The sequence below is a fragment of the Panthera tigris genome, chromosome B3 (genome assembly GCF_018350195.1).
Source record: "Panthera tigris isolate Pti1 chromosome B3, P.tigris_Pti1_mat1.1, whole genome shotgun sequence".
Taxonomy (NCBI): Eukaryota; Metazoa; Chordata; class Mammalia; order Carnivora; family Felidae; genus Panthera; species Panthera tigris.
In genome coordinates, this window is record NC_056665.1 from 133,349,265 (window position 1) to 133,372,436 (window position 23,172).

General features: G+C 51.4%; 1 protein-coding gene across 8 annotated transcripts in view; it reads right to left on the minus strand.

Moving 5' to 3' along the window:
• TTC7B (tetratricopeptide repeat domain 7B) overlaps positions 1-23,172 on the minus strand; it is a 253,786-nt gene that overhangs the window by 222,302 nt on the left and 8,312 nt on the right. For 6 of the 8 annotated variants that reach the window (XM_042990364.1, XM_042990375.1, XM_042990368.1 and 3 more), the window contains exons 2-3: positions 8,271-8,425; positions 2,089-2,257 (exon numbers count right to left, since the gene is read on the minus strand). In XM_042990364.1, the coding sequence (XP_042846298.1) occupies positions 2,089-2,257; positions 8,271-8,425 (324 nt within the window). Of the gene's footprint in view, positions 1-2,088; positions 2,258-8,270; positions 8,426-22,809; positions 23,014-23,172 lie in introns of those variants that run through there. The other 2 variants (XM_042990367.1, XM_042990370.1) reach the window with 2 other exon arrangements.

Below are 23,172 nucleotides of genomic sequence, written 5' to 3' on the forward strand. Positions count from 1 at the left end.
AAGGGCGCAGAGCCAGTACATGATGGAGGTAGGCATTGGACCCAGAAAGATGGCTAAGCACTGGTGGTCCACACTGCCTCTCACGTGGCCGACACAGGTTCTCAGGGCTGGGGGCCTCCACTGGCAAAAGTGACCCTTCCCTCTCCCATACACGTGTGACACTGAATGTGCCCACGGAAGTCAGAAGCTAGCCAGGGCCCGGTCTCCCGTGAGCCAGGCAGCGTGTCCCAAGAGCCAAGTGCCTCAGGGTGCCTAGGTGGCTCCGTCGGCTAAGTGACCGATTTCAGTTCAGGTCATGATCTCAGGGTTCATGGGTCTGAGCCTCACATCAGGCTCTGTGCTGACAGCTCAGAGCCTGGAGCCTGCTTGGGATTCTGTGTCTCCGTCTCTCTGCCGCGTGCACACTTTCTTTCTCTCTCTCTCTCTCTCTCTGTCTCTCTCTCTCTCTCTCTCACACACACACACACACACACAAATAAATACACATTAAAAAAATTTTTTTTAAAAAGAGCAAAGTACCTCAGCACCATGGCTAGGGGCCCACTGCTCACCACATGTCACCCAGGGCAACTCAGGGACCAAGTCTTCTGTCCTCCTTGCCCACCTGCAGCCACGAGACTCTGCTGGCAGTGCCACCTGCAGATGGTCTGCCCCACCAGCCTGTCTTGGAGCCAATGCGAGGACCTGAGCTGTTGCTGCGAAGCAGGCCTCAGAGCCATCCCCCACCCCCAGCTAGCAAACACCCCTGGCTAAATCCACCAGCCCCCAGGTGACTGGAAACTGCCAGAGGAAGCTTTGTTCTCACTGGAGAATATCGTTCCTGGCCCCAAATCACACACGAGCTCCCATAAGCCTAAGCCACGTGAGGTGATGTGAGATGACGGAGTGGGCACCACGAAGAAGCGGGCAGCAAACCACCAGAACGCCCTGGCCAGACAGACGGCATCCTTTCCCAGCCCGCACGGATGTAGAGAAGATTAAGTAGATGAACCTGGCAGCACTCGAGGCTCCCCAGGGAACTGGGTGACTATGTCACCCCTGTCACAAAGCTCATAAGTGTGCCTCGGGCCAGGTCTTTGTTCAATATCGCATAGGACAACCAGTCAGACAGCCAGCAGCACACAGATGACCAGCTCGCCGCCGTTCTGGTGGCCCCTGTGCCCAGCCACAGTCCATCACATGCACGGTTTGGACAGTAGGTGGCAGGAGGGAGAGGAGCAGCTTCAAATGGTCCCTTTCCTCCCAAGGCCTTTGGAATTCAAAGTGTCCCTCCTCCTCCAGGAAGCCTTCCTGGCCCTGCGGGTCTGTGCGACCTCTGTTATCTCCAAAAAGCTGTTAGCCGTGCCCGACTTTTACCTTTTGCTGCCTTGTTTGGGGCTGATCTTTTAAAATGTTATTTAATAAGCACTTCATAGGCCAGGTACTGTGGTGCTCTGCATACATTATTTGACTGAATCCTTAGAATACATCTGTGAAGCGAATATGATCATACCCATTTCACAGATGAGGAAGTAGCAGCTTGGAAAGGTCAAATAATGTATGTGTCCTGCCTCTGGCATTTTTCCCTCTCTGAGACTGCATTCTCACACATTTGGTTACAAACTCCTTCCTGGCAACTGGGGTGATTTATACTCGCTTCTACCCCTACAGCCCCCAGGCACACAGCTAAACACCGGACGACTGACTGTGCCAGGGATGGCCATCCGCAGGGACCGATCAGCCTTAATTAGCCCAGAGGCGGCATCAATGAATACGACTGGTCAGCCACGTGGCCACGTGGCCCTATGACAAGACTCCCTGCATGTGCTGTGCAGGATCCCCATTACCCCATAAACCCCTGCTTTCCTTGCAGATTAGTTATCAGCACCCTTTCCGTGTTTGGCCTTTCCTTGTTTTGGTGAGAACTGCAGACCAGAGGCTCTGAGGAAGCAGAGTGTGGCTGGGCCTGAACTATGCAATGCACGTGGTGGGCTCCACCCCGAGGCCTTGCTGGGGACTGCCAGTCCAGGGCACGGGTCGGCCTGCAGGCTCCACGCAGGGCAGCGTGGCCCCGGGGACAGCCTCTGGGGAGGGAAGGCTCGGGCTCACCTTTGGTAGCGTAGGCTTCCGCAATCAGGCGCAGCCTGTAAGGAGGGACGGCGGTCAGCGGCAGATCATCGAGGCCCCCCCGGGCATAGATGTTGAGAGCCTCCTTATAATCTCCTTCCACGTAATTCAACTTGGCCATGATCAGACTGGATTCTTGTAGGAACTCTGACTAGAAGGAAAAGGAGAGAGAGAAACGTTTTCCGACGATGCTCTGAGTCACGCTCCCTCGGGGGCCCTCCACCTGCTGCTGCAAAGCCTTGAGGCTCTCTACACAGAACCCACACTTGAACGTGCAAAGCAGGGTGTTCACGACGGCCCCGAAGTGGAAACAACCCAAATGCCCATCGACTGAGGAACGGATAAGGAAAATGTGGGCTAGCCTCGCGGTGGAATAATCCTCAGCCAGAGTGAGAAATGAAGTACTGGCCCACGCCACAACACAGACGAACCTCAGAAACCTTACGGCAAGTGAAAAAGCCAATCACAAATGGCTACATATTTAATGCTTCCATTTATGTGAAATGGCCTGAATGGTCAAACCTATAGAGGCAGGAGGTAGATTACCGTTTGCCTGGGGCCGGTGGGTGGGAGGATGGCAGGTGACTGCTAATGGGTACGGGTTTATTTTGGGGGGTGTTGAAAATGTTCTAAACTAAGGGTAATGACTGCACGAGTCTCTGAATATACAAAAAAAAACCCCACTGAATCGGACATTTTAAATGGGAGAATTATATGGCACATGAATTACATTTCAATAAAGCTGCTGTAAAACAAAACAAAACAGAACAGAACAGAACACTGAGGCTCCCCTCTGGCCCCTGTGCTTGGCTATGCTGGGCCCAGAATGGAAGGGACACTTTATGAACAAAAACATACAAGCACCTGTCTCAAAAAAGGACATCCGGGTAGGTCCTGCCCATTGCACAGGGGGTATGCCACAAGACCGTAACCCAAAGGACTCCAGGAGAGAGGCTTTCTAAATTGGTGCAGGGCACCTGGGTGACTCAGTTGGCTAAGCATTTGACTCTTGATTTTGGCTCAGGTCATGATCCCACAGTTCATGGGATCAGGCTCTATGTCAGGCTCTGTGCTGACAATGCGGGGCCTGCTTAGGATTCTCTCTCTCCGTCTCTCTGCCCCTACCCCCGTGCATGTGCATGCATTCTCTCATTCTCTCTCTCTCTCTCTCTCTCTCTCTCTCTCTCTCTCCCCCCAAAATAAATAAATAAACATTTTAAAATAATAATAAACAAATTAGTGCAAAACCCAGGACTTTTCTTTCCAGGGGCAAACTTTTCCCACTGAGCCATTCTCCTTGTCAAGGTGACTGAGCCCTGGTCCCCTCCACAGAGGCTGCAAGCTCTAACAGTCGTCTGATGGGCCCTCGTTCCTCTCCAGCCAGGAGCACTTGGCTCCCCCAGTCCACACCCACCCCACCCCCTGCCCTTCTTCCAGGCCACCACTCCTCAGCAGGAAAAGAAGAGACAACCCAGCCATCTATAGAAGGAAGCAGATTTATACCCTGGCGCAGGCCTTCTCCCTGGAACCCAAGCTACACGAGGCTAGCTTCGCCAGCATACAGGAGCTCGCCAGGAAGCTGCACTGTCCCGCAGCCTGCAGCTGGGAGGGGGTGGGCAATGCACAGGTCACCTGCCAGAGCATGGCAAAGCAGCTGTCCGCCAGGATGGTCAGCTTCCACGTATTTCTTTCTTTTTTCTTCGAGTACAGTTGGCACACAATGTTACATTAGTTTCCAGTGTATAACATGGTGATTGGACAACTCCGTAAACTAGGCTGTGCGCACCACAAGTGTCACTACCGTCTGTCACCATAGGATGCTCTTAGGATACCATTAATGTGTTCCCTAGGCTGTGCCTTTTACCCCCATGACTTCTTCAGTCCAAAACTGGCAGCTCGTATCTCCCGCTCCCCTTCACCCATTTTACCCACCCCTCCCTCCCCTCCCCTCTGGCACCCATCAGTTTGTTCTCGGTATTTATGAGTCTGTTTCTACTTTTTGTTTGTCTGTTTACTCATTTGTTGTTTTTTAGATTCCACATATAAGTGAAATCATAACGTTATTTCTCGAAAGGGAACAGGGGCAACAGGCAGCACTGGAGAGATGGCAAAATGGGCACAGGAAGTGAAGGGAACAAAGGGGTTTCTTTTTCATTTAAGTTCACTATTATTCTTTTTTAAGTAGGCTCCACGCCCAATGTGGGCCTTGAACCCACAACCCTGAGATCAAGAGTGTCATGCTCTAGGGGCGCCTGGGTGGCTCCGTCGGTTAAGCATCCGACTTCGGCTCAGGTCATGATCTCACGGTTCGTGGGTTCGAGCCCCGAGTCAGGCTCTGTGCTGACAGCTCGGAGCCTGGAGCCTGCTTCGGATTCTGTGTCTCCCTCTCGCTCTGCCCCTCCCCTATTCATGCTCTGTATCTCTCTGTCTCAAAAATAAACGTTAAAAGAAATTAGAAACAAAAAAGGGGAACAAAAGAGTTTTAAGTGGGGGCAGTCCGGGGGGGGTGGGCACCAATGCAAGAAATTAGAATTACATCTGCAAACGCAGAAATCAAAGCAGACTTAAGAGAAAAAGAGCGATGACAAAAGCACCCACCGCTGGGTTCTCCACCCAGAGGAAAGGCTTCCTGGCCGGCTAGGCTGTCTTCCTTCCTACCTCAAGCCCTCCGGCACCGAGACCACTGGCTTAAAAGCAAGGGGGAGGGGCGGCGGAAGCTGGTGTCTAAGAGGCTTAGCGCTTCATCCTGGGACAATGAAAAGGTTCTGGAGACGGCCGGTGGAGATGGTTGCACAACAGTGTGAACGCACTCCATGCCACTGAAACTGTATACTTAAAAATGGCTATAACACTAAATTTTGTGTTATATATTTTTTACCAACAGAAGAAGATTTTTAATATTCAGCTTGAAAAAAAGTGTAAGTTTGTTTTTTTTTTTTTTTCAAAAAGAAAAGTAGACTACGAGGCCAGATGGAAAAGATGTAGGAGCCTGAAGAGAATTACAAGCAGAAAGGCACAGTTTGGATGCAGGGAACAGCCTTGCTGGGTGAGTCCAATCGGCCGCAGGCGGACGGAGATCACCTCCCCCACGGTGTTCGGGCGTGGCCTTGCCCTTGATAAACACAGTTCTCTTGACTTGAATCAGAAGCAGGGCTCCTGACTCCCAGGTCAGGCTCTTTCCGCCACGCCACATCGCCTCCTTGCTCTGGTCCTTCCTGCGTCAGTCCACGTGTGTTTTGTGGGTACCTTGTCTGCACTGGGCTTTAGCAAGCTCCCAACCAGGAGACAAACCGACTTAAGGTCAAGAAGAGAGGAAGTTTCCCGTACAAAAGTTGTGTGACTCTGGAACACTCTGTATAGGGTAGAGGAAGCTACAAAATGGTAGGAGGAGAACATTCCTCCAGGTAGAACCAGTACCAGTAAAACAGCAACAAATGACAGGTCCCTGGTGCTGTGTGGCTGTGAAAGAACTTCCACGTCCGGGCCTCAAAACAACCCTGGGCTAACTATATGCTTACAGATGAGCAGCGTGAAGCTCAGAGAGGTTAAGTAACTTTGCCGAGTCACACAGCTCATAAATCCAGAACTGAAACACAAACTCAGGCATTCTAACTTGAAATTCCGTGTTCTTACCACTACACTGGGTTGTAGAGGGTGGAGAGCAAAACCCAGCAGCACCTGGTAACACAAAAGGTCAACTTTTCACCATGAATTTAGGGGTCTGGAAGGGGGGAAAGAAACTGGCCAGATGTCAGGCCTGGAGCGGGATCCTCAGCCTTTCTCCCCTAACACACAGCCACATCCTCACGCCTCTTGGAGTAGTGCTTGAATCTGACAGCTGCCACTGTGAAGCGTGGCCCCTCGTGTCCACTGTCCTTCTACCCCTTCGCGCTGATGAACACCTGCTAGTATCATGAGCTGACTTTGAAGAAAAGTGTATCATGGCCCCTGGAAAGCAACAAGGAAAGAGAGAACATGTGTTTTTAAAGCCCCACCTGCAGCACCAAGTGCTTAGTAAACTGCACTTCCTATATTAAAGTGAATGCTCTCAAGCCAGCCTCTGAGGGGCCTGGGGCTATGTCCACTGGAGACAGACATACACAAAGGCCATTTTGAAAGGAGGCTTTCTGCCAGGGTTTCCAGAAGCCTGCAGCCACATAACTGATGAACACTAACACTCACGTATTCAAATGCTGCCCACGCCCTCAACTGCTCCGGGGCCAAGGAGGTGATCAGATAACAGGGAGGAAGGACATCTCAGAATGAAAGCTCGCAGGCTTGGAATATACTGGAGCTGGGAGGGTCCAAGCTCATCCCTCCAACAGCCCACCCCTTTCAAAACAAGAGAAGCTAAGCCCCAGGGAAGGAAATGATCTCTTTGGGGCCACACAGCAATTTGGGAATAGGCACAGGTTTCCAAAACAGATACAGAAGGTAAAGTCGAGGAAAACATGGTCTCTTGGGGTGGGGGGGAGGGGATGTACACAAACAGGAGAGTAAAGTCCCAGAGGATTTGGAGACAGGAAGTAAAGAAAAGGGAAAGAGAAATCATCCAGGTCAAAAGCAAAGAGATACAACTCAACAACAACAAAAACCCAACCTGAATAAAAGCTGGCCAAAGCACTTGAATAGATATTTCTCCAGAGACCTACAGATGGCCAATGAGCACATGACAAGATGCTCAACATCACTGATCATTAGGGAAATACAAATCAAAACCATAATGAGATACCACCTCAAAAGTATTAGGATGGCTACTATCCAAAAACAACACACACACACACACAAATACAAAATGCTGGCAAGAATGTTGTGAAATTGGAACTCAGTGTTGGTGAGAATGTAAAATGTAAAATAGTGCAGCTGCTGGGGAAAACAGTGTAACAGTATGGAGGTTCCTCAAAAAATTAAACATAGAATTAGCATATGATTCAGCAATCCCACTTCTGGGTATATGCCCAAAAGAATTGAAAGCAAGATCTTGAAGAGATATCTGTAAACCCATGTTTATATCAGCATTATTCAAACTACCAAAAGGTAAAAGCAACATCAGCGTCCACTGATTGATGGATGAATAAACACAACGCAGCTTAAACACACAGCAGAGTATTATTCAGCCTTAAAAGGGAAGGAAATTCTGATACGTGCTACGACATGGATGAACCTCGAGGACATAATATTAATAAAATAAGCAAGTCATAAAAAAAACGAATACTATACAATTCCACTTCTATAACGGATCTGGAGCAGGTAATATCATAGAGACAGAAAGCAGAATGGGGGTTGCCAGGAGCGGGGAGAGGGGGGAATGGACAGTTAGAGGGTAATGCGTAGAGTTTCACTTTGCGATGATGAAAAAGTTCTGGAGCTGTGATAACAGTGAGGGGGGCACAAGAGCACAACGGCGGCTAGAGAAGATGATGGGAACGGGCTAGGTACGGGCAGCAGCCTGCAGAAGCGATAAGAGCCAGCCTTTGGGGCCATGGGGTGTGCAGAGCCCCGCAAGCGAGGTAACGGTGGGGAGGGAGGAGGGGGAGCGAAATTCAGATGAAAGGAGATTCAAAGGAAGCAAGAAAGGACTGTGGTGAGAGGGAGAGGGCAAGCTGGGTGCAGAGACCAGAAGACAGAGCAGGCGGACAGCAGAAGGGTAGCGCTTCAGGTTTCTGTGCCGTGAGGAACAGGTCATTGCTCAGGCAGAGGGCAGTTCCTGTCCTGGCTCCTTCCCACACCAAGGTACCAGGCCTGCGGTCATCAGCAGGGGCCCCACCCAGTTCTCAGGACATGTGTGTCTCGGGCAGGAACTGGCGGTAAAGGGCACTCCTGATCAACTCCTCTCCTCCCTACAGTGGGCCAAGGTGGCAGGTTGAGCTCTGGGCCTCAGACGGCAGCTTTATCCAAGCACCTGGGGCAGATGATGCTTCAGGATAATGTGTCGTCGAAGGATCACCAGAGAGGCCCCTAGGAGCCGGAAGCCCCCGCACGGTGGTCAGCCAGCCGTGGGTCCGGCACAGCAATCGCGCAGCGGGTCGGCCTGCTTCCCAGAAGCCACGGCAGGGTACAGACGTGCTCCCCACCTGCCCGGCTCCTCGTAACTGCTCACTGCCCGGAGCGGGTCGGGCCCAGCGTCACCCCTCCGCCCCCCGCATCTCCAACACCCACAGTACCTTCAGGTTCCCCCGGTCCAGGGCGGCGGTCAGATGCTTGCGGACCTCGGTCAGCTGGGGCCTGGGGCCTCGGGGACTGGCCCCCTGCCGTAGGGGGTGCTCCTTCAGGTACTGCTCCAGCTTCGACTCCCCGAGGAGGAGCTCTGCCATGTCATCTGCAGAGAACAAAGCGAGAGGCTAAGCGGGAAGGCCCCCCAAGGACTTCAGGACCACCACACCCTTGCGCCGTGCCCCCAGCAAGGCCCTTCTGGAACTTCATAACCTTAGATGGAGTCCAAGGAGGCACCATCTTATGGTGAATTCTGTTCATTAATAAGAATGTTCCAGGGACATCCGGGTGGCTCAGTCGGCTGAGCGTCCGACCTCGGCTCAGGTCATGATCTCACGGTTCATGGGCTTGAGCCCCACGTAGGGCTTGCTGCTGTCATCGCAGAGCCCTCTTCAGATCCTCTGTCCATCCCTGCTCTGCCCCTCCACGACTCATGCTCTCTCTCAAAAATAAATAAACATTAAAAAAAAATAATGTTCCAGAGTTTGTATTCAGACAGGTGGTAGCTCATTCCTTTGTCACACATTGATTGAATCTAGAAAGACTTGATATATGTAAACAGAGAGAGCCCAAATTCAGTAGGAAAACACAAAGTTGTCTTACGATATTTTTCAGCATGATCTTTATAAAACAATACTACGTATTTTCCAAGAGCAATGCAGTGAAATCTCCTAGTTCTGTTGTGTTCTATGGCCTTATAATGCGGAGGTGAGCTGGCAGAATATCTCCTACAGTCAGATTTTTTTAATTTTTTTTTTTACATTTATTTATTTTTGAGAGACAGAGAGGACAAAGCACAAGTGGGGGAGGGGCAGAGAGAGAAGGAGACACAGAATCGAAAGCAGGCTCCAGGCTCCAAGCTGTCAGCACAGAGCCCGACGCGGGGCTCGAACTCACAAACCATGAGATCATGACCCGAGGCCAAGTCAGACGCTTAACCGACTGAGCCACCCAGGCGCCCCTGCAGTCGGATTCTTAAAACGAGTTGTGTCAAAAACACCTGAGTTGCATGCAGTCTGTTTCTGCCTAAAAGTCGCAGCTATATAGACACTGACAGCTGGGAATGTCTAGATGCAGGTTTTACCCCTAAGAGTATACTACTTATGGTTGCAATTCTGCTAATATCCGTGCTGGCTTGTTAATTAGAATGAAGAGCTCACTCCAGAAGTAGCTCTTTGGGAGCACATCTAGATGTCCTGAATAAACCCAGAACAATTCATACACCAGCCTGAGCACGACGTATTTCTGCTGTCACGGGACGGGATGCAATTGTATCAAGATGTAAGAGCGACAAAACAGGTCTAGAAGGATATATCTCCAATCCACGACCGTGGTTACCACCGGGATGCAGAGCGGCAAGGACCTCAACTGGAGTAAAGGGTCAAAATGGACTTCAGTTTTACCTTTAACATTCCAGTCCCAGAAAGGAGAACAGATTTGCCTATTGTTTAGGTAATCTAAAATTAACTCAAAAAAAAAAAAAATCACAGAGGACCCGCTGAGATTCTGGGTGGTAGGTCCACTGAAGGCTGCAAGCTGGAACGAGAGCCTTCCCAAGTCCTGTGGTCAGTGACCCAGATCTGCCAAATCTAAAGTTCTCAGCAGTGCTTCTGTCTGTGCACCAGGAAGCCTAAAATAGTCTCTTAGAGACGAGACCGAGGGTCCTAGGATAAGCCGAGCAACAACAGAACAGGGCTGAGATAAGTGACTGAACACAAAAATTCTGTAAGTGTCCAAGAAGAAAAAGCAAATCACCTACAAGATGAGGGGGAAGATCAGGCAAGATCCACAGAAGTATCCTGAACCGAAGACAGTGAAGCCACGTCTACAGAAGGCACAGGGACACAAAGCGTAGCCCAAGTGCACATTCTTGAGAATGAAATCCAGCTAATAAAGAAACTCGGGACTCAGGGGTGAAGGATATGTGGGCAAAGGCCTGACAGGGAGGGTCCACACATTTACCTACAGGATACTAGGTGCCTACAAGAATTACAGTTAAAGAACAGACTGTGACTGCTTTAAACACAGTGCAAAAATGACAATATATCAAAATTGGGAGGAGCTTTAGAGCACCATCTTTCAAAACACAGTAATATAGGCTTAAAGAAAAAAAAAAAAACCACACACACGACTCCAGTCTTTTGAAGAGTTGATTGAACTCTTTTAGGAAGTGATGCCGTGTGCCGAAGCATTTATCTGGAGTTCAACAATTCCCTGAGATTCACTTTCGTTTCTTTCTTCCCATGAGTACTTATTAATACTTTATTTTTCAAGTCGAGAACGGCTGCGCCCAAGACCTGTGTGCAAACCACACATTATTTTAAAAGTTGCAGTCGCTATTGTAAAAAAGGAAAAAGAAACAGGTGAAATAATTAATTTTGATAATATCTTTTATCTAACTCAATATATCTAAAATATTATCAGTTGAACAAGCAATCCATGTTTTTTAACTACTGGCATAGTTTTATGTTCTTTCTTTGCATTGTTTTCCAAATCTAGGGGCACCTGGATGGCTCAGGTGGTGGAGCATGCAAGTCTGATCTCTGGGGCGTGAGTTCGAGCCCCACGTTGGGCGCAGAGCTTATTTAAAAAAAAATTAGTAAATAAAAATGAATTTAAAAAAAGCTTTCCAAATCTCATGGGTACTTTGCATAATATGGCACATCTCAATTCTAACCAGCCACCTTTCAAGTGGTCAGAAGCTGCCCGTGGCTGATGGCTGTGACATTGGACAGGAGTGTGCGATCACTCTTCATAAAAGTCTGCCTACTTACCTTTATTCTGTTTTCCTAAAAACATGTCTAGAATGAGTATCTCTTAAGAATGAGTAATAAAAATTTCTGAATGATAGGATTTGGGGTAATTTTTTAACTCTGTGTAGTTTGAATTGTTTTCATTGAGCAGAATTGTTTTACCTTAATATTAGGAAAAAGTGCGAGTCTTCTTTAAACACTGGAAGTATATATGATGGGACAGGAACAGTGGTTATTTCTGGGGTGAGACTATTCATATACACGGACTTTCTTTTCTGTAGATTTTAAATTTCCAAAAGCTAAAATAACGTTAGATTCAGAGTTATAGATATAAATCCCAGTTTGTCACGCTGGGACTGTGGCCCTAGGATTTAACCTCAGTGTTCTGGGGGGGCGGGGGGAGCAATTTTAAGAAAGCCCCACTGTACGTGTGAACTGAGGATTCCTCGCTCCGCATTTTTCCCCACTCCGATTAACTCCCCACTGCGGGCTCCCCTGACCTACAGCTGAAATGGCCGTCCCCAGCAGAATCACTAGGCCAGCAAGCAGAAAGGACAGCAGACTGGGCCCTCTGCTGTCTGCCACCTCTTTCTAGCTGGGCGACCAGGGGCACATTGCTCACCCTCTTGAAGCACCAGCCTCCATGTATAAAATGGGAAGGATACCGTGACCACAACGAGACCGTGGATGGGAGCTAATGCATTCTTGGAGAGGGACATGCTGTGGCCTGGCCTGCCATGCCTCTCAACTAGACCCTACAGGATGAGTAGGATCTGGACTGGCAAACAGCACAGGGAAGGACAAACCAGGCTGAGGGAACAGCAGAGCACAAGGAAGGTGCAAAGGCAAGGAAAGTGCACCGGACCAAGTGGCCGGAGAAGAGGGTGTGGGCGAGCGGGAGGGCAAGAACGGAGACTCAAGCGGGGAGCAAAACATGGGACTAACGGTTCCCCTCTCCCCGCTGAGCCCCATCTCCGTGGAAAACAGGTTCCGGCCAAGTTCTCCACACGTGGGCCCAGTGAACCTCCTCCACGCCTCTGGGATGACTCGGAATGTGGAGAACACATCCACCGCTCCTTGATAAACACCTACTGATCTTTTGGGCACTGCTCATCTCTCCCCGCATGTGCCCTATCCCACGCCACCCCCGGCTGCCACCAGGAACCTCAAGCACGCCAGCCTAGGCCTTTACCTATCTATCTGCCCCTTCCACACTGAAATGAGAGGCCTGAAGGAACAATCTCTATGTCACTTGTTTTCAGTCTCAGGGCCAACCAAGAGTAATGTCTGGCACAGAACCAGTGTTCAATAAACGGTGAAGTAACTCAATGGTAGGCCAAGGCACTTGGACTACACCCTCCAGTGTTAGGTCTGGTCCTGCCTGTGGCAGAAACTGCCAACTGTCCCCAAATATTCATTCTCCCCTTTTTCCTTTAGTATTAGAGTCCCTGAGTTTTATCCATGCCCATAGCTGTCAAGGTAGAGACTACTTCCCGGGCTCCCTGGGGGCTGGGTGCTAAGTTGTGGTCAGTGGGATGTGAACAGAGTGCCGCATGCAGCTTCTCTGCTGGCCCCACAGGAAGTGAGCTCACCCTCCGGTTCCTCCTCGCCCTATCCCAATAGCTGGAAAGAGTCCGCGCTGCTGGGAAACGGCGCGCCCATTCTGACCCTCCAGATGGAAGCCATCTACTGAGGACCACAGAGCGGCACAACATGAGGAACCTCGGTCTCCAACACGCGTGAACTGCCACCAAGCCCTAGACCGCTTACGATCAATCACTGCATGAGACAGAAACATTAACTTCCACTTGGCTCTTGTTGTTTAGTCACTGTCACTCGGACCTTAGTTACAGTGGCCACACTGCCATCCTGACTAGATCTCCCGACCACCAAACAGGCTTCCAGCTGAGAACGGCTATCTGAGAACACCTCACCGAACAATACTCATGCCCAGGGTCCCTCACGTCTAAAAGGAATTTCCACAGAACCCAACTGAGGGCTTTGGTAGAATGCCCCGACGTTCCACCTCTCCCATTTCACGGCTTGTATATCCTAGGCTTGCAAAAATATTTGAACAAAGGACTACATAAAGAGACGTATAAAGCTACCACCTCAGTGCTTTGTAGGATTTACAGACTTTTAGCGTATTGATCTCCGGATAATGGAGGAACACACCAGTCTTGCTGCCAAGCTGTGGAGGGAGCCCAGCTCTAACAGAAACACTGGACGGGCCCTGGGAAAGGTTCACTGAGAGGAAGAGGCCTTGCTCAGACTGAGGAGACACAGTCCCTTCCCTCATTGAAGCTCCACACGACGCAGTGGTACTGGAGATGTGCACAGTCCTGGACGGGAGGAAGAGGAGGAGACAAAGCCTTCACCAGCAATGTTACAGGTACGTGTTCACAAGCAGAAGAAACAGAACGTGCAAAGGCATGGCACAGCCCCGTTGTTCGGGGAACTCCAAGAGCTGAACCATGAAGGGCAGAGAGGGGAAGAGGGGAAGAGTTGGGATTTCCTGCCAGGTCGGCGAGGATCAGCTCCTCAGTTCCCGAAGGAGCCGCGCGCTCTGAGCAAAGAGCGGCTGCAAATTGAAAATCTGAAATGAACATAGCGGCTGCAAAATAATTTGTGAAACTTTAAAATTGTTCAGGCTCCAGGGAATCGCCCAGGCAAATTATGTTTCCTTTTCTCTCCTTCCAAAAAGGTGACTTCTCTACCACTCACTCTCCCAACCAGGAGGGCAAAGATCTGAAAAACATGCTATGAACTCACGCTGGAGAAGTTCTACGGAGGCTGCGAGGCTCCATCCTCAGCCGGCGCTGCTGGCTCTCGTCAAGGACCTCTGGGTCCCCAATTCAGAGGCCACGAGTGACAAAGGACACAGATGTCACCTAGCCAGTTGTTACTGCCCACAGCATGTCCAGCTACATGCTAGGAAAGTGAGGCACAAGGGGAAAAAAAATGGCACCTCAGGGCATGCAAGAAAATTAATTCCAGCTGGATTAAAGAATTAAGTATGAAATAAAAGAGAATAAAAAGTTAAAAACAGACTTTCGCTTCCAGCCAAGATGGAACAGATTTACCCTCCTGTATAAAATAACCACGAACACAGGGTGCCTGGGTGGCTCAGTCAGTTGAGCGTCCGACTCTTGATTTCAGCTCAGGTCATGATCCCAGGGTCGTGGAATCGAGCCCCATGTCAGGCTCTGCTTTGAGGGTGGAGCCTGCTTAAAGATTCTCTCTCTCTCTCTCTCTCTCTCTCTCTCTGCCTCTCTCTCTCTCTGCCTCTCCCCTGCATTTGCGCATGCACTCTCTCGCTCTCCCTCTCAAGTGAAAAAAACGAATAACCATAAACACAAGACAAAATATGTGAAAAAACAATTTTCACAACATTGGATGTGGGACAACAGAGAAAAGTGGTCCCTGAAAAGTGGGGAGCAGACAAGGTGAGCTCTGTAATTGCCTTAAGAGTTTCTGGCTGCACCAATGGAACAGGGAACCCTTACATGAGGATTCCCCCTCATGAAATACTTAAATCTGAGTATCTCTCCCCACTCACTTGCCTACTCACACTCACCAGGCACAGGGTAGGGCACAGCCGGCCATCCCACCCTGCAGGGAGCACAGCAGGACTGCATAGTGGGGCCAAGGGTGTACTTTCCAGAATGGAAAAGCCTAGGAGTACAACGTGGAAGACAGAGCTCTGGCCTCAGGCAGCCCCAGGCTTAACGTCGGCTCCCTAGCTTACTTAGCTGAGCGGCTCTGGGCAACTTACCTAACCTCTCTGAGCCTTAGTTTCCTCACCTGGCAACAGCGAGGATTAGACGTGGGTGTAATGCACAGAGTACAGAGCAGGTACTGAATAGATGTGAGTTACGATTACTGTCATTGCCATTCATTTTGGACTTGCTATCTCCCAGAATGGTTATGTTGCATCTAGGAGACCAGAAAGCTCTAGGGGACACAGTCCCTGTGCTCAAGAGGCCTGCGATCTAGTAGGACGATAAAAATGTTGTATAATCTTACTAGACAAGCCATGCTGGGCTCTTACTAAATGCCGTGCCACGCGCTGAGACATCACATCACCCCGTTAGTACTCCAAACCTCACTAGGACCTATTCTCAACCCCCATCCTCACGGACAGGGGACCAGGCACAAGAGGTGAAGCCATGTGCCAAAGGTCACAGGGCCAGTCAGTCCTGGAGCTGGAATTCTGAACCCAGGCCATCTACCTGCGCCGTTATCCCGGCGCGTCAGGCACGAACCGTGTGGACATCAGCATCCAGAGAAGGGGTCCAGCTTCCCTCCCAAGCAGCCATGTGACGCTGGCCAAGCCATTTCACCCTTCTGCCGCAGGGCTGCGCGGGCCATTCCTAAGTCCCTTCCTGCTCCGCCTGCCAGGACTGTCAGGTGACCAGGGTGAGGAGGGACTCAGGGGTGCTCGGGGCTGGTTTCCACCTTTCCCACGGGTATTTTTCAGGGTTTAAGTGAGGCTGCAGAAACCAGCTTCCCAGGGACTTAGGTAGAGATAAAGCCTGAAGCTGAACAGAGACCTCTCCTGGGGACCCTCACTGAGAAGCAGATGGGGAATCGGCCCCGGGCGAGAGCCCTGTGCTGAGCTTCATCTGCAAACAGACAATCCCCAAAGCCTGGCGGCTGGCCCTGCTCGATGCCCAGGCGGCCTTGGCCTCCCTGATTCCCCCAAGGAGGGAGGCGCTGTGTGGCCTTTGCCACTTCAGGTGACTGCCCCCTCCTCCCAGCCTTCTCCCTCACGGGATAAACAGCTGACACCCAGAGACTGGATCAGACGCGGAAGAAAAAAGCTTAAGGTTTCTACTCTATTCCAGGGAGTACGTGACACCAATACAAAAAACTCTCAACAACTCGCATTTGTCAATAGAAAAGCATTTAGGTCTATTCAAACCGATCCCGCGGTGGCTCCGATCCAGGAGGAAAAACAAACCCCTGCTCAAGTCCAGCCGTTGTCAGCGTCCCCTGCACCTCCGTTGTTGCCCTGAGAAGTCAGCCAGGTTCTCCATTTCTTGGTCTCAGGACGACTTCAGTGAATTTTGTCTCATTTACTTGGCTTCTTGTAAGTCACAGGTACCCCAGCACCTATAGCACTTGGCATCCCCTCCCCACCAGGAAGTGACAGAAAAATAGACACTGGGATACTGTCGGCAGGAGCATAAATCGGTACGAGTGTCAACCGAGGGCAATTAGCAACATCTACAAAACGATTTATGTGCCTGCACCATCTGACCCAGAAATTCCAGGCTTAGGAACTTATCCCACACATACGTGCACTCCTGAGCACCTACGTGTACCAACGGGGATGTTTTTACATACGGCCCCACTGGGAACAGCACAGGACAGAAAACAACCTGCACAGTCCTCACTGCGGCGTGCCCCACGTGATGGGACATAACGTGCCCCTTACACGGAAGGAAACGGATCTACATACGGTCCCGCGGTACCTGACTGCACGAGCGGCCCCAGCTCTTCATACCCCTGAACCCACATGCTTTCTGGCCACTCACACTGAACGTGGGCTTGGCCGCGTAACTTGCTTTGATTGACAGGACAGACGCAGACACGTGTGACACACAGAGGCTCGGAAAAGGGCTTACTCGCGTCTGCTTTCCTCTCACTTCTCTGGGACCACCTTGAGAACGCAGCTGGGCTGGCTAAGAAAGGCCACAGGGAACACAGCTGAGTCGTCTCAGCCAGGCCCAGCCACGGGAGAGGGCCCAGACAAGGGCAGCTACATCGCGGAGCAGACCCACAGCTGGCTCCCCTGGCAAGCCCAGAATGGTGAAAAATAATAAAGGTGGCTATTTGAAGGCACCAAGTTTGAGGATGGTTTGTCACACAGCAATAGGTAACACTGTCAGAGAGGGATACAAAACAGGGTGTGCAGTATGTTACTATTGTGTGTAAAAACCAGAAACCAACAACACTCTTTCTTATACACATACAGATATGCTATTTCTTTTTAATTTTTTTTAACGTTTATTTATTTTTGAGAGAGAAAGCACAAGCAGGGGAGGGGCAGAGAGAGGGGGGGACCCAGAATCCGAAGCAGGCTCCAGGCTCTGAGCTGCCAGCACAGAGCCCGACACGGGGCTTGAACTCACAGACCGTGAGATCATGACCTGAGTGAAAGTCAGACGCTTAACCAACTGAGCCACCCAGGTGCCCCATACGCTAGTTCTGAAAGGACCCCCAGGAAAGTTCCAAGAGTGGCTACGTCTGTGGACAGGAGCAAGAGGACACAGGGATGCTGTAGGAATAAAGTTACTTTTCTCCCTTGTATTATTTGACTTTTACTACCATGTACATTCATTGCCTGCATAAAACATTAACTAGTTAATTTAACAAGAAAAGAGGGGAGGGGTGCCTGGGTGGCTCAGTCGGTTAAGCGTCCGACTTGGACTCAGATCATGATCTCATGGTTCGTGGGTTCAAGCCCCACATCGGGGCTCAGAGCCTGGAGCTTGCTTGGGATTCTGTGTCTCCCTCTCCCTCTGCCCCTCCCCTGCTCGGGCTCTGTCTCTCTCTGTCCCTCAAAAATGAGTAAATGTTAAAAAAAAATTTTTTTTAATAAAAAAGAAAAGAGGGGAGGTGGACCGGGATAGGGGGACTAAATGAATGACGGGCATTAAGGAGGGCACTTGTTGGGATGAGTGCTGGGTGTTATATGCAAGTGATGAAACACTAAATTCTCTTAAAACCAATAAAATAATCATAACAATCAAGAAAAGAAGATGGCCCGTGTTGGAGTGTGCTGACTCGGGAGTGCGTAATCTGGTCACCCACAGGGGGCTGGCAGGACCTGGCCCGTCATCTCAGAACCAGGTGAGGGAGGTCTGGGTGTGCAGTTATTAAGCAGAGCTCGTCACCGCTCTCCCTGGGCCACCAGCCTCCCACAGGCACACTCTCCAGGCCCCCCACATCCTTCCGAGGCTGTGGCAATCTGTCTCACCTGGGGGTGCCTGGACAGGCTGTACCTCCCTCCCTTCTCCTGCCAACAGCCCAGGCTTCGTGTGAGCTGCAGTTCAGGGTCACCTTGGAGAAGCTTTCCTGCTCCCTTGGCCTGACCTCAGAGCGCTGCACGCATTAGCCACCAGCCAGCATTTACTTAGCACCTGCCAGCACCCAGCACGTACAGTGGTGGGTGAGGCAGAAGCGTCTCTGCCCTCGTGGTGCTCGCATTCCAGAAGGGGAGACAAACCAGGAAAAGGCCAGGTAGCGGTAAGAGACGCGCAGAGAGCTAAAACAGGGCGGCGTGGCAGTGCGCGACTGGGTGGCTACCTGAGACTGGGCGAGCCATGGAAAGATCTGAGGGAGGAGTATTCTGGCAGCCCACGGAAGGGCCCTGGGGCAGGAACACAGCTGGCATGCGTGAGGAACAGCAAGAAGGCCGTGTGGCTGGAGCGGCAGGGACAGATGGGAGCATGGTAGTCAGAGAGGCGGTAAGGGCAGCCACGAACACACTGTGGCAGACTGTGCTCAGGAGTGTGGCTTTCCTTCTCAGAGCACCTGGAAGCCTCTGGAGGGGGCGGGGAGTGTGCAAGCAGGGGGTTGAAGTGATCAGGTTTAGGTTTTGTGAAGACCCCTCCCTCCGCCGTGTGGAGAACGAACTTGGGGCTGGAGAGGGCGAGGCAACGGCAGGGATGGTTGGAAGGTCACCGCAGAGGAGTCTGGTGAGGGGTGACGGATGCCAGGACAAGGGGGCAGAGGTGAGAAATAGTGCCGAAGGGGAGAGACGGGCAGAGGGGAAGACACGATTTGGAGGTAAAAATAAACAAGATTTACTAATGGGTTGGACCGGAGGTGTGGCACACAGAATAATACCCCCTGCGCCCCAGAGATGACTGTGCCCTAATTGCTGGGACCTGTGAGTATGTCACCTTACATGGCAAAAGGGACTCTGCAGATGGGATTAAGTTAATGACCTTGAGACGGGATTATTCCGGATTACCTCGGGGGCACCACCGAGTCCTTGGAAGAGGGAAGTAGGCGGCTCAGAGGAGGAGATGGTGGTGAAAACAGGTCTAGTCACAGAGGAAGCTAACTCCTGGCTCTAAAGATGGAGGCGGGGCCACGAGGCAGGGAATGTGGGCAGTCGCAGAGGCCAGGAAGGCAAAAGCATGGATCCTTCCCGAGAGCCTCCAGAAGGAACTCAGCCCCTCTGACACTTGAGGTTAGCCTAAATGAGACCCATTTCCAACCTGTGGCCTCCAGAACAGTCAGAGAACACAGCTGCATTGTTTCAAGCCAGTAAATGTGTAATAATCGGTGACGGCAGCAATAGGAAACGGATGCACGAGGGATGAGGAATGGACGGGGATGAAAGATAAATTCTTTAATCTCAGATATGACACTGCACAGTGGAGTAGACAGTGGTACCGTTTTGCCGTTTACTGTAGGGGAGGAGGAATAAGACCAAGAGTTCTGCTTCGACAGACTTAAATAACATTCGATATCCAAGTAGAGACATCAAATCGGTGGATGGAGGTCGGCGTCAAAGCTGGAGAGAGTGAGTGAGCGAAAGGACCAGGTTAAAGAAACCAGGACGGCCTGTTACAAAAACGGAGATGAGAAGTTTCCAGAAAGAGGGAGTGGCCAAGCGGGTTAAAGCAGCTGGAATAGGGAAGAAAATAAGAGCACAAACGTAACCACTGGATTTGGCAACAGGGAGGCAACATCGGAGGGTGACCTTGACAGGAAGAGCAGCGGGATGGGCAGGGACACAAGCTCCGTGGAGAGGGCCGAGGAGACAAAGGTTCCTCGAAGAGGCTTTGCTGAGACAGAGCAGAGAGGCGGGCAGTGAGGAGACAGAGACGTGGGACTGAGGAAGGTTTTTACAGGAGAGCCTTGGGTATCTATGAACCCTCAAGGGCATGATCCAGGAAACAGAGAGAGACAGAGAATTGATCCAGAGGCGAGGAGAAATGCCAGAAGCCGTGAAGTCCTGAGGAGGCTCCAACAGGGCGATTGTGGGCAAAGGTGAAGGGGGTGCAGGCCTTGAAAGGAACTGGAGCCTCCACACAGTTACAGGAGGGAAAGTGGACACAGATTCAGTGGTGGGAAACAAGGGGGTTTCCTAACCGCCTCTATTTCCTCGCTAAAATATGAGGCAACGTCATGAGGTAGGAGAGGATGCCATCCAGATAAAAGGCCTAAGAAGGGAAAAGAGTGCGTGAGAGCAGGAATACAAACATGCCAGAAGCGTGGCAGTGCCTCCGAGGTCACTTGTCATCAAGTGCAAATGACGCGCAAGGTTCCTCCCGCAAAATGCAGCACGCAGGGGCAGGCCGGGAGCTGGGCTTTACCAGGGTAGGGCCACGCAGCAGGGCAGAGAAGAGAAGGTCATGTCACCCGGCCCCTCAAAACCCTCCGGGAGCTCCCCTTTCACCCGAAGTCAAAGCCAAAATCCCTGTACCTTACCACCTTGGCTCTGACCTCTGCCCTGTCACTCTCCCCTTCACACCCTGTCTCCAAGGCACACAGTAGGTATTCTTTAAATATTTCTGAAAGGAATGAGTCAATCTCTAGTCTCCCCTTCACGGACAGGACCTAATCAGGTACCTCAGCCCCCCTCAGGCGTGCCTGGCATGTAGCTGGGATATGATTGTTGACCGAGACCCCGGCCTTCCCATTTCCACCTCAGGGCTGCCTCTGTTCCCCCTCCGCCATCTTTGCTTAAACTATGACCCGGTTCAGAGGACCTGGCCATTTGGATCTTGACTGAAAGGCAAAGATGCCATAAGTCAAAGATTAAGGAGCTCAAAGAAGTTGGCAGAAAGCTATATTCTGGGAAACTCTTGGTAGTTAGAGTCCAGGCTTCAAGCCAAAGCCTTCTGCCCGTGTTCACGTACAATGCAGAAGCTGGAGGGACAGGATGAGAGAGTAAAATGTGGGAACAGAAGACAATATTTCCACTGCACTGGCAGAATAGATAAGTATACTGGTTTAACACACACACGCTCATACACACGCACATGCACACACACACACACACACTTCCCTAGAAAAACCTAGTCTAAGAAGAGAAAAGGTAACTTGAAAGTCATGATCTTGGAGTTGGTTTGGCCTGTCCCCAGGGCTCAGCAGGGCAGGAAATGACTCTAACAGGGCAGGGGGATGTTATCAGGCCAACCCAGAAGGCTTGGAAAGGGCTCGCTCAGGAAGCTGGCCCCACACAGACAAGTTAAATGCATACCTACACAGAGCCGGCAAGCATCTCTTGAAGATTCAAAGCTCTAATCCTGTCCCTGCCCTCAAAGACTACAGTGTGGGACCATCAAGCCCAGGCACAGTGGGGTGGAAAGACCACCAGGGACACTCAGAAGACAGGTGAGGTAGGATTTCTCCAAGTGAGAGTCCAGGCAGAAGGAGACGCCAAAACTGGTGTGTGCGGCGGGGCAGAGGTAGGAAGGAGGCTGCCCCGGGCTGTGGGGCAGCTGCAAGGGGCCTGAGAGACCCACCTTCCCAGGCCTCCAGGCCCAAGACTCAGTGGAGAGCGGACTCTCTTGGCCTGGCGGGCCAGAGAAAGGAAAGGCATTTACTGCAGGTCCCTGTGCTCGACATGCCCAGCAATATCACCTCACCGACTCAACACCCCTTACTTGAGGAAACATACTGCTTCTTCTTGGACTCAGAACCTGCAAGGGCCGGAGAAGGCAGTTACTCAAGGCAGGCAGGTCTCACAGCAAAGGGGCTGAACCAGCCCACAGGTGAGGAGACTGGAGGGACAAGGAGAGGCAACAGGGAGCCCTGGCCACTCAGCAAGTGTCAACCCTACAGTTGCACAGGAGACACAGGAAGAAAAGGTCATGGGCGTTCAGTCAGCCTGAACAGCAGTCCATCAGCCAGAACTTACCCAGAGCCCCAGGCAGGCGGGGTCATCCAGTCACCTGAGGGACGATACCAAGAGTCTTAGCCTCTCAGGTAGACACTCCCTCCCCAGGACCTCCTCAGCCCTCGTCCTCTCCCACTCCCACTCCCAGCACTGAGCATGTGTGCTACACTAGAGCACAGGGTGGGCCTAATGACCACGGCACCCCAGGCCCTCAGGCAGCGGCTGGCACCCAGCACGCACTCAGCAGGTGTTTGAGGAGGAAATGAATCCGAGTTAACTCCTCAAGGGCAGCGGCCAAGGTGTTCACTGAACAACTAACTGAGTACCTACTGTGTGTCAGACGTGTTACTGGTGCTTGAGATATAGCAGAGAACAAAAGAGCGAAACAGCCCTGCCCTCATGGGGCTGACAGCCCAGCGGTCACATTCGTTGTTGCATCCCCAGTACACATCATGACACCCCCACATCCTATCCCGGCTCATTAAAGTGCAGGATGGAAGGCTGCAAGGGCTGGGGAGTCTGTCAGACCTGGCGTGAGGCCCCAGGTCCACACTGACTAGTTCGGGGACCCAGCTAACAGCGACTGCTGTTCAGCTTTGGGCCTCAGCCACAAGTCAGTACAACAGGACCCCACCCCAACCCCTCCTGCACGGCTCTGTTATCACTGCTGTCATTGTCACCCCACCTGCTTCCTCCTCCCTGTAAAGGGCTGAGTATCTGGACCTTTCTAACCTCCTTCCACACACAGTACTCCTGATTCAGGCAGGCTGCTGCAGATGACTGCTGGTGCCCGAAACTGCATTATCTCTTTTACTCCTCAAAACAACCTTTGAGCTAAAGAGGGAGGCTCGGGGAAGCTGAGTAACTCACCCAAGGCCGGACAAGCAGCATCAGAGTCGGGATCTGAACCCAGGTCTAACAGGACAAAGCCCTGCTTTGCACCAGGTTCCTTTCCTCTTTGCTAAAAACCGCTCCATCTGCTTAACGGGGTGAACTATGGGCCTGCTTGCCCAGGCCTGGGGGGTTCCCAGGACACAGGATTTTCAGTTCTGAAAACCAAGAAAGCGTCAGGCCAACTGGGACATGTTGGTCACCCTAAAGCCACAGCCCTGCCCAAGATCCTCCTCCTGGCACTCTGCCAGGCCCCTCCCACTGTCGTCTCAGCGCACCCTGCCCTCAGCCCCCCAGTAACCCAGCGGCACCCTGAAGCCTCGTAACGCGGTCATTGCTCTC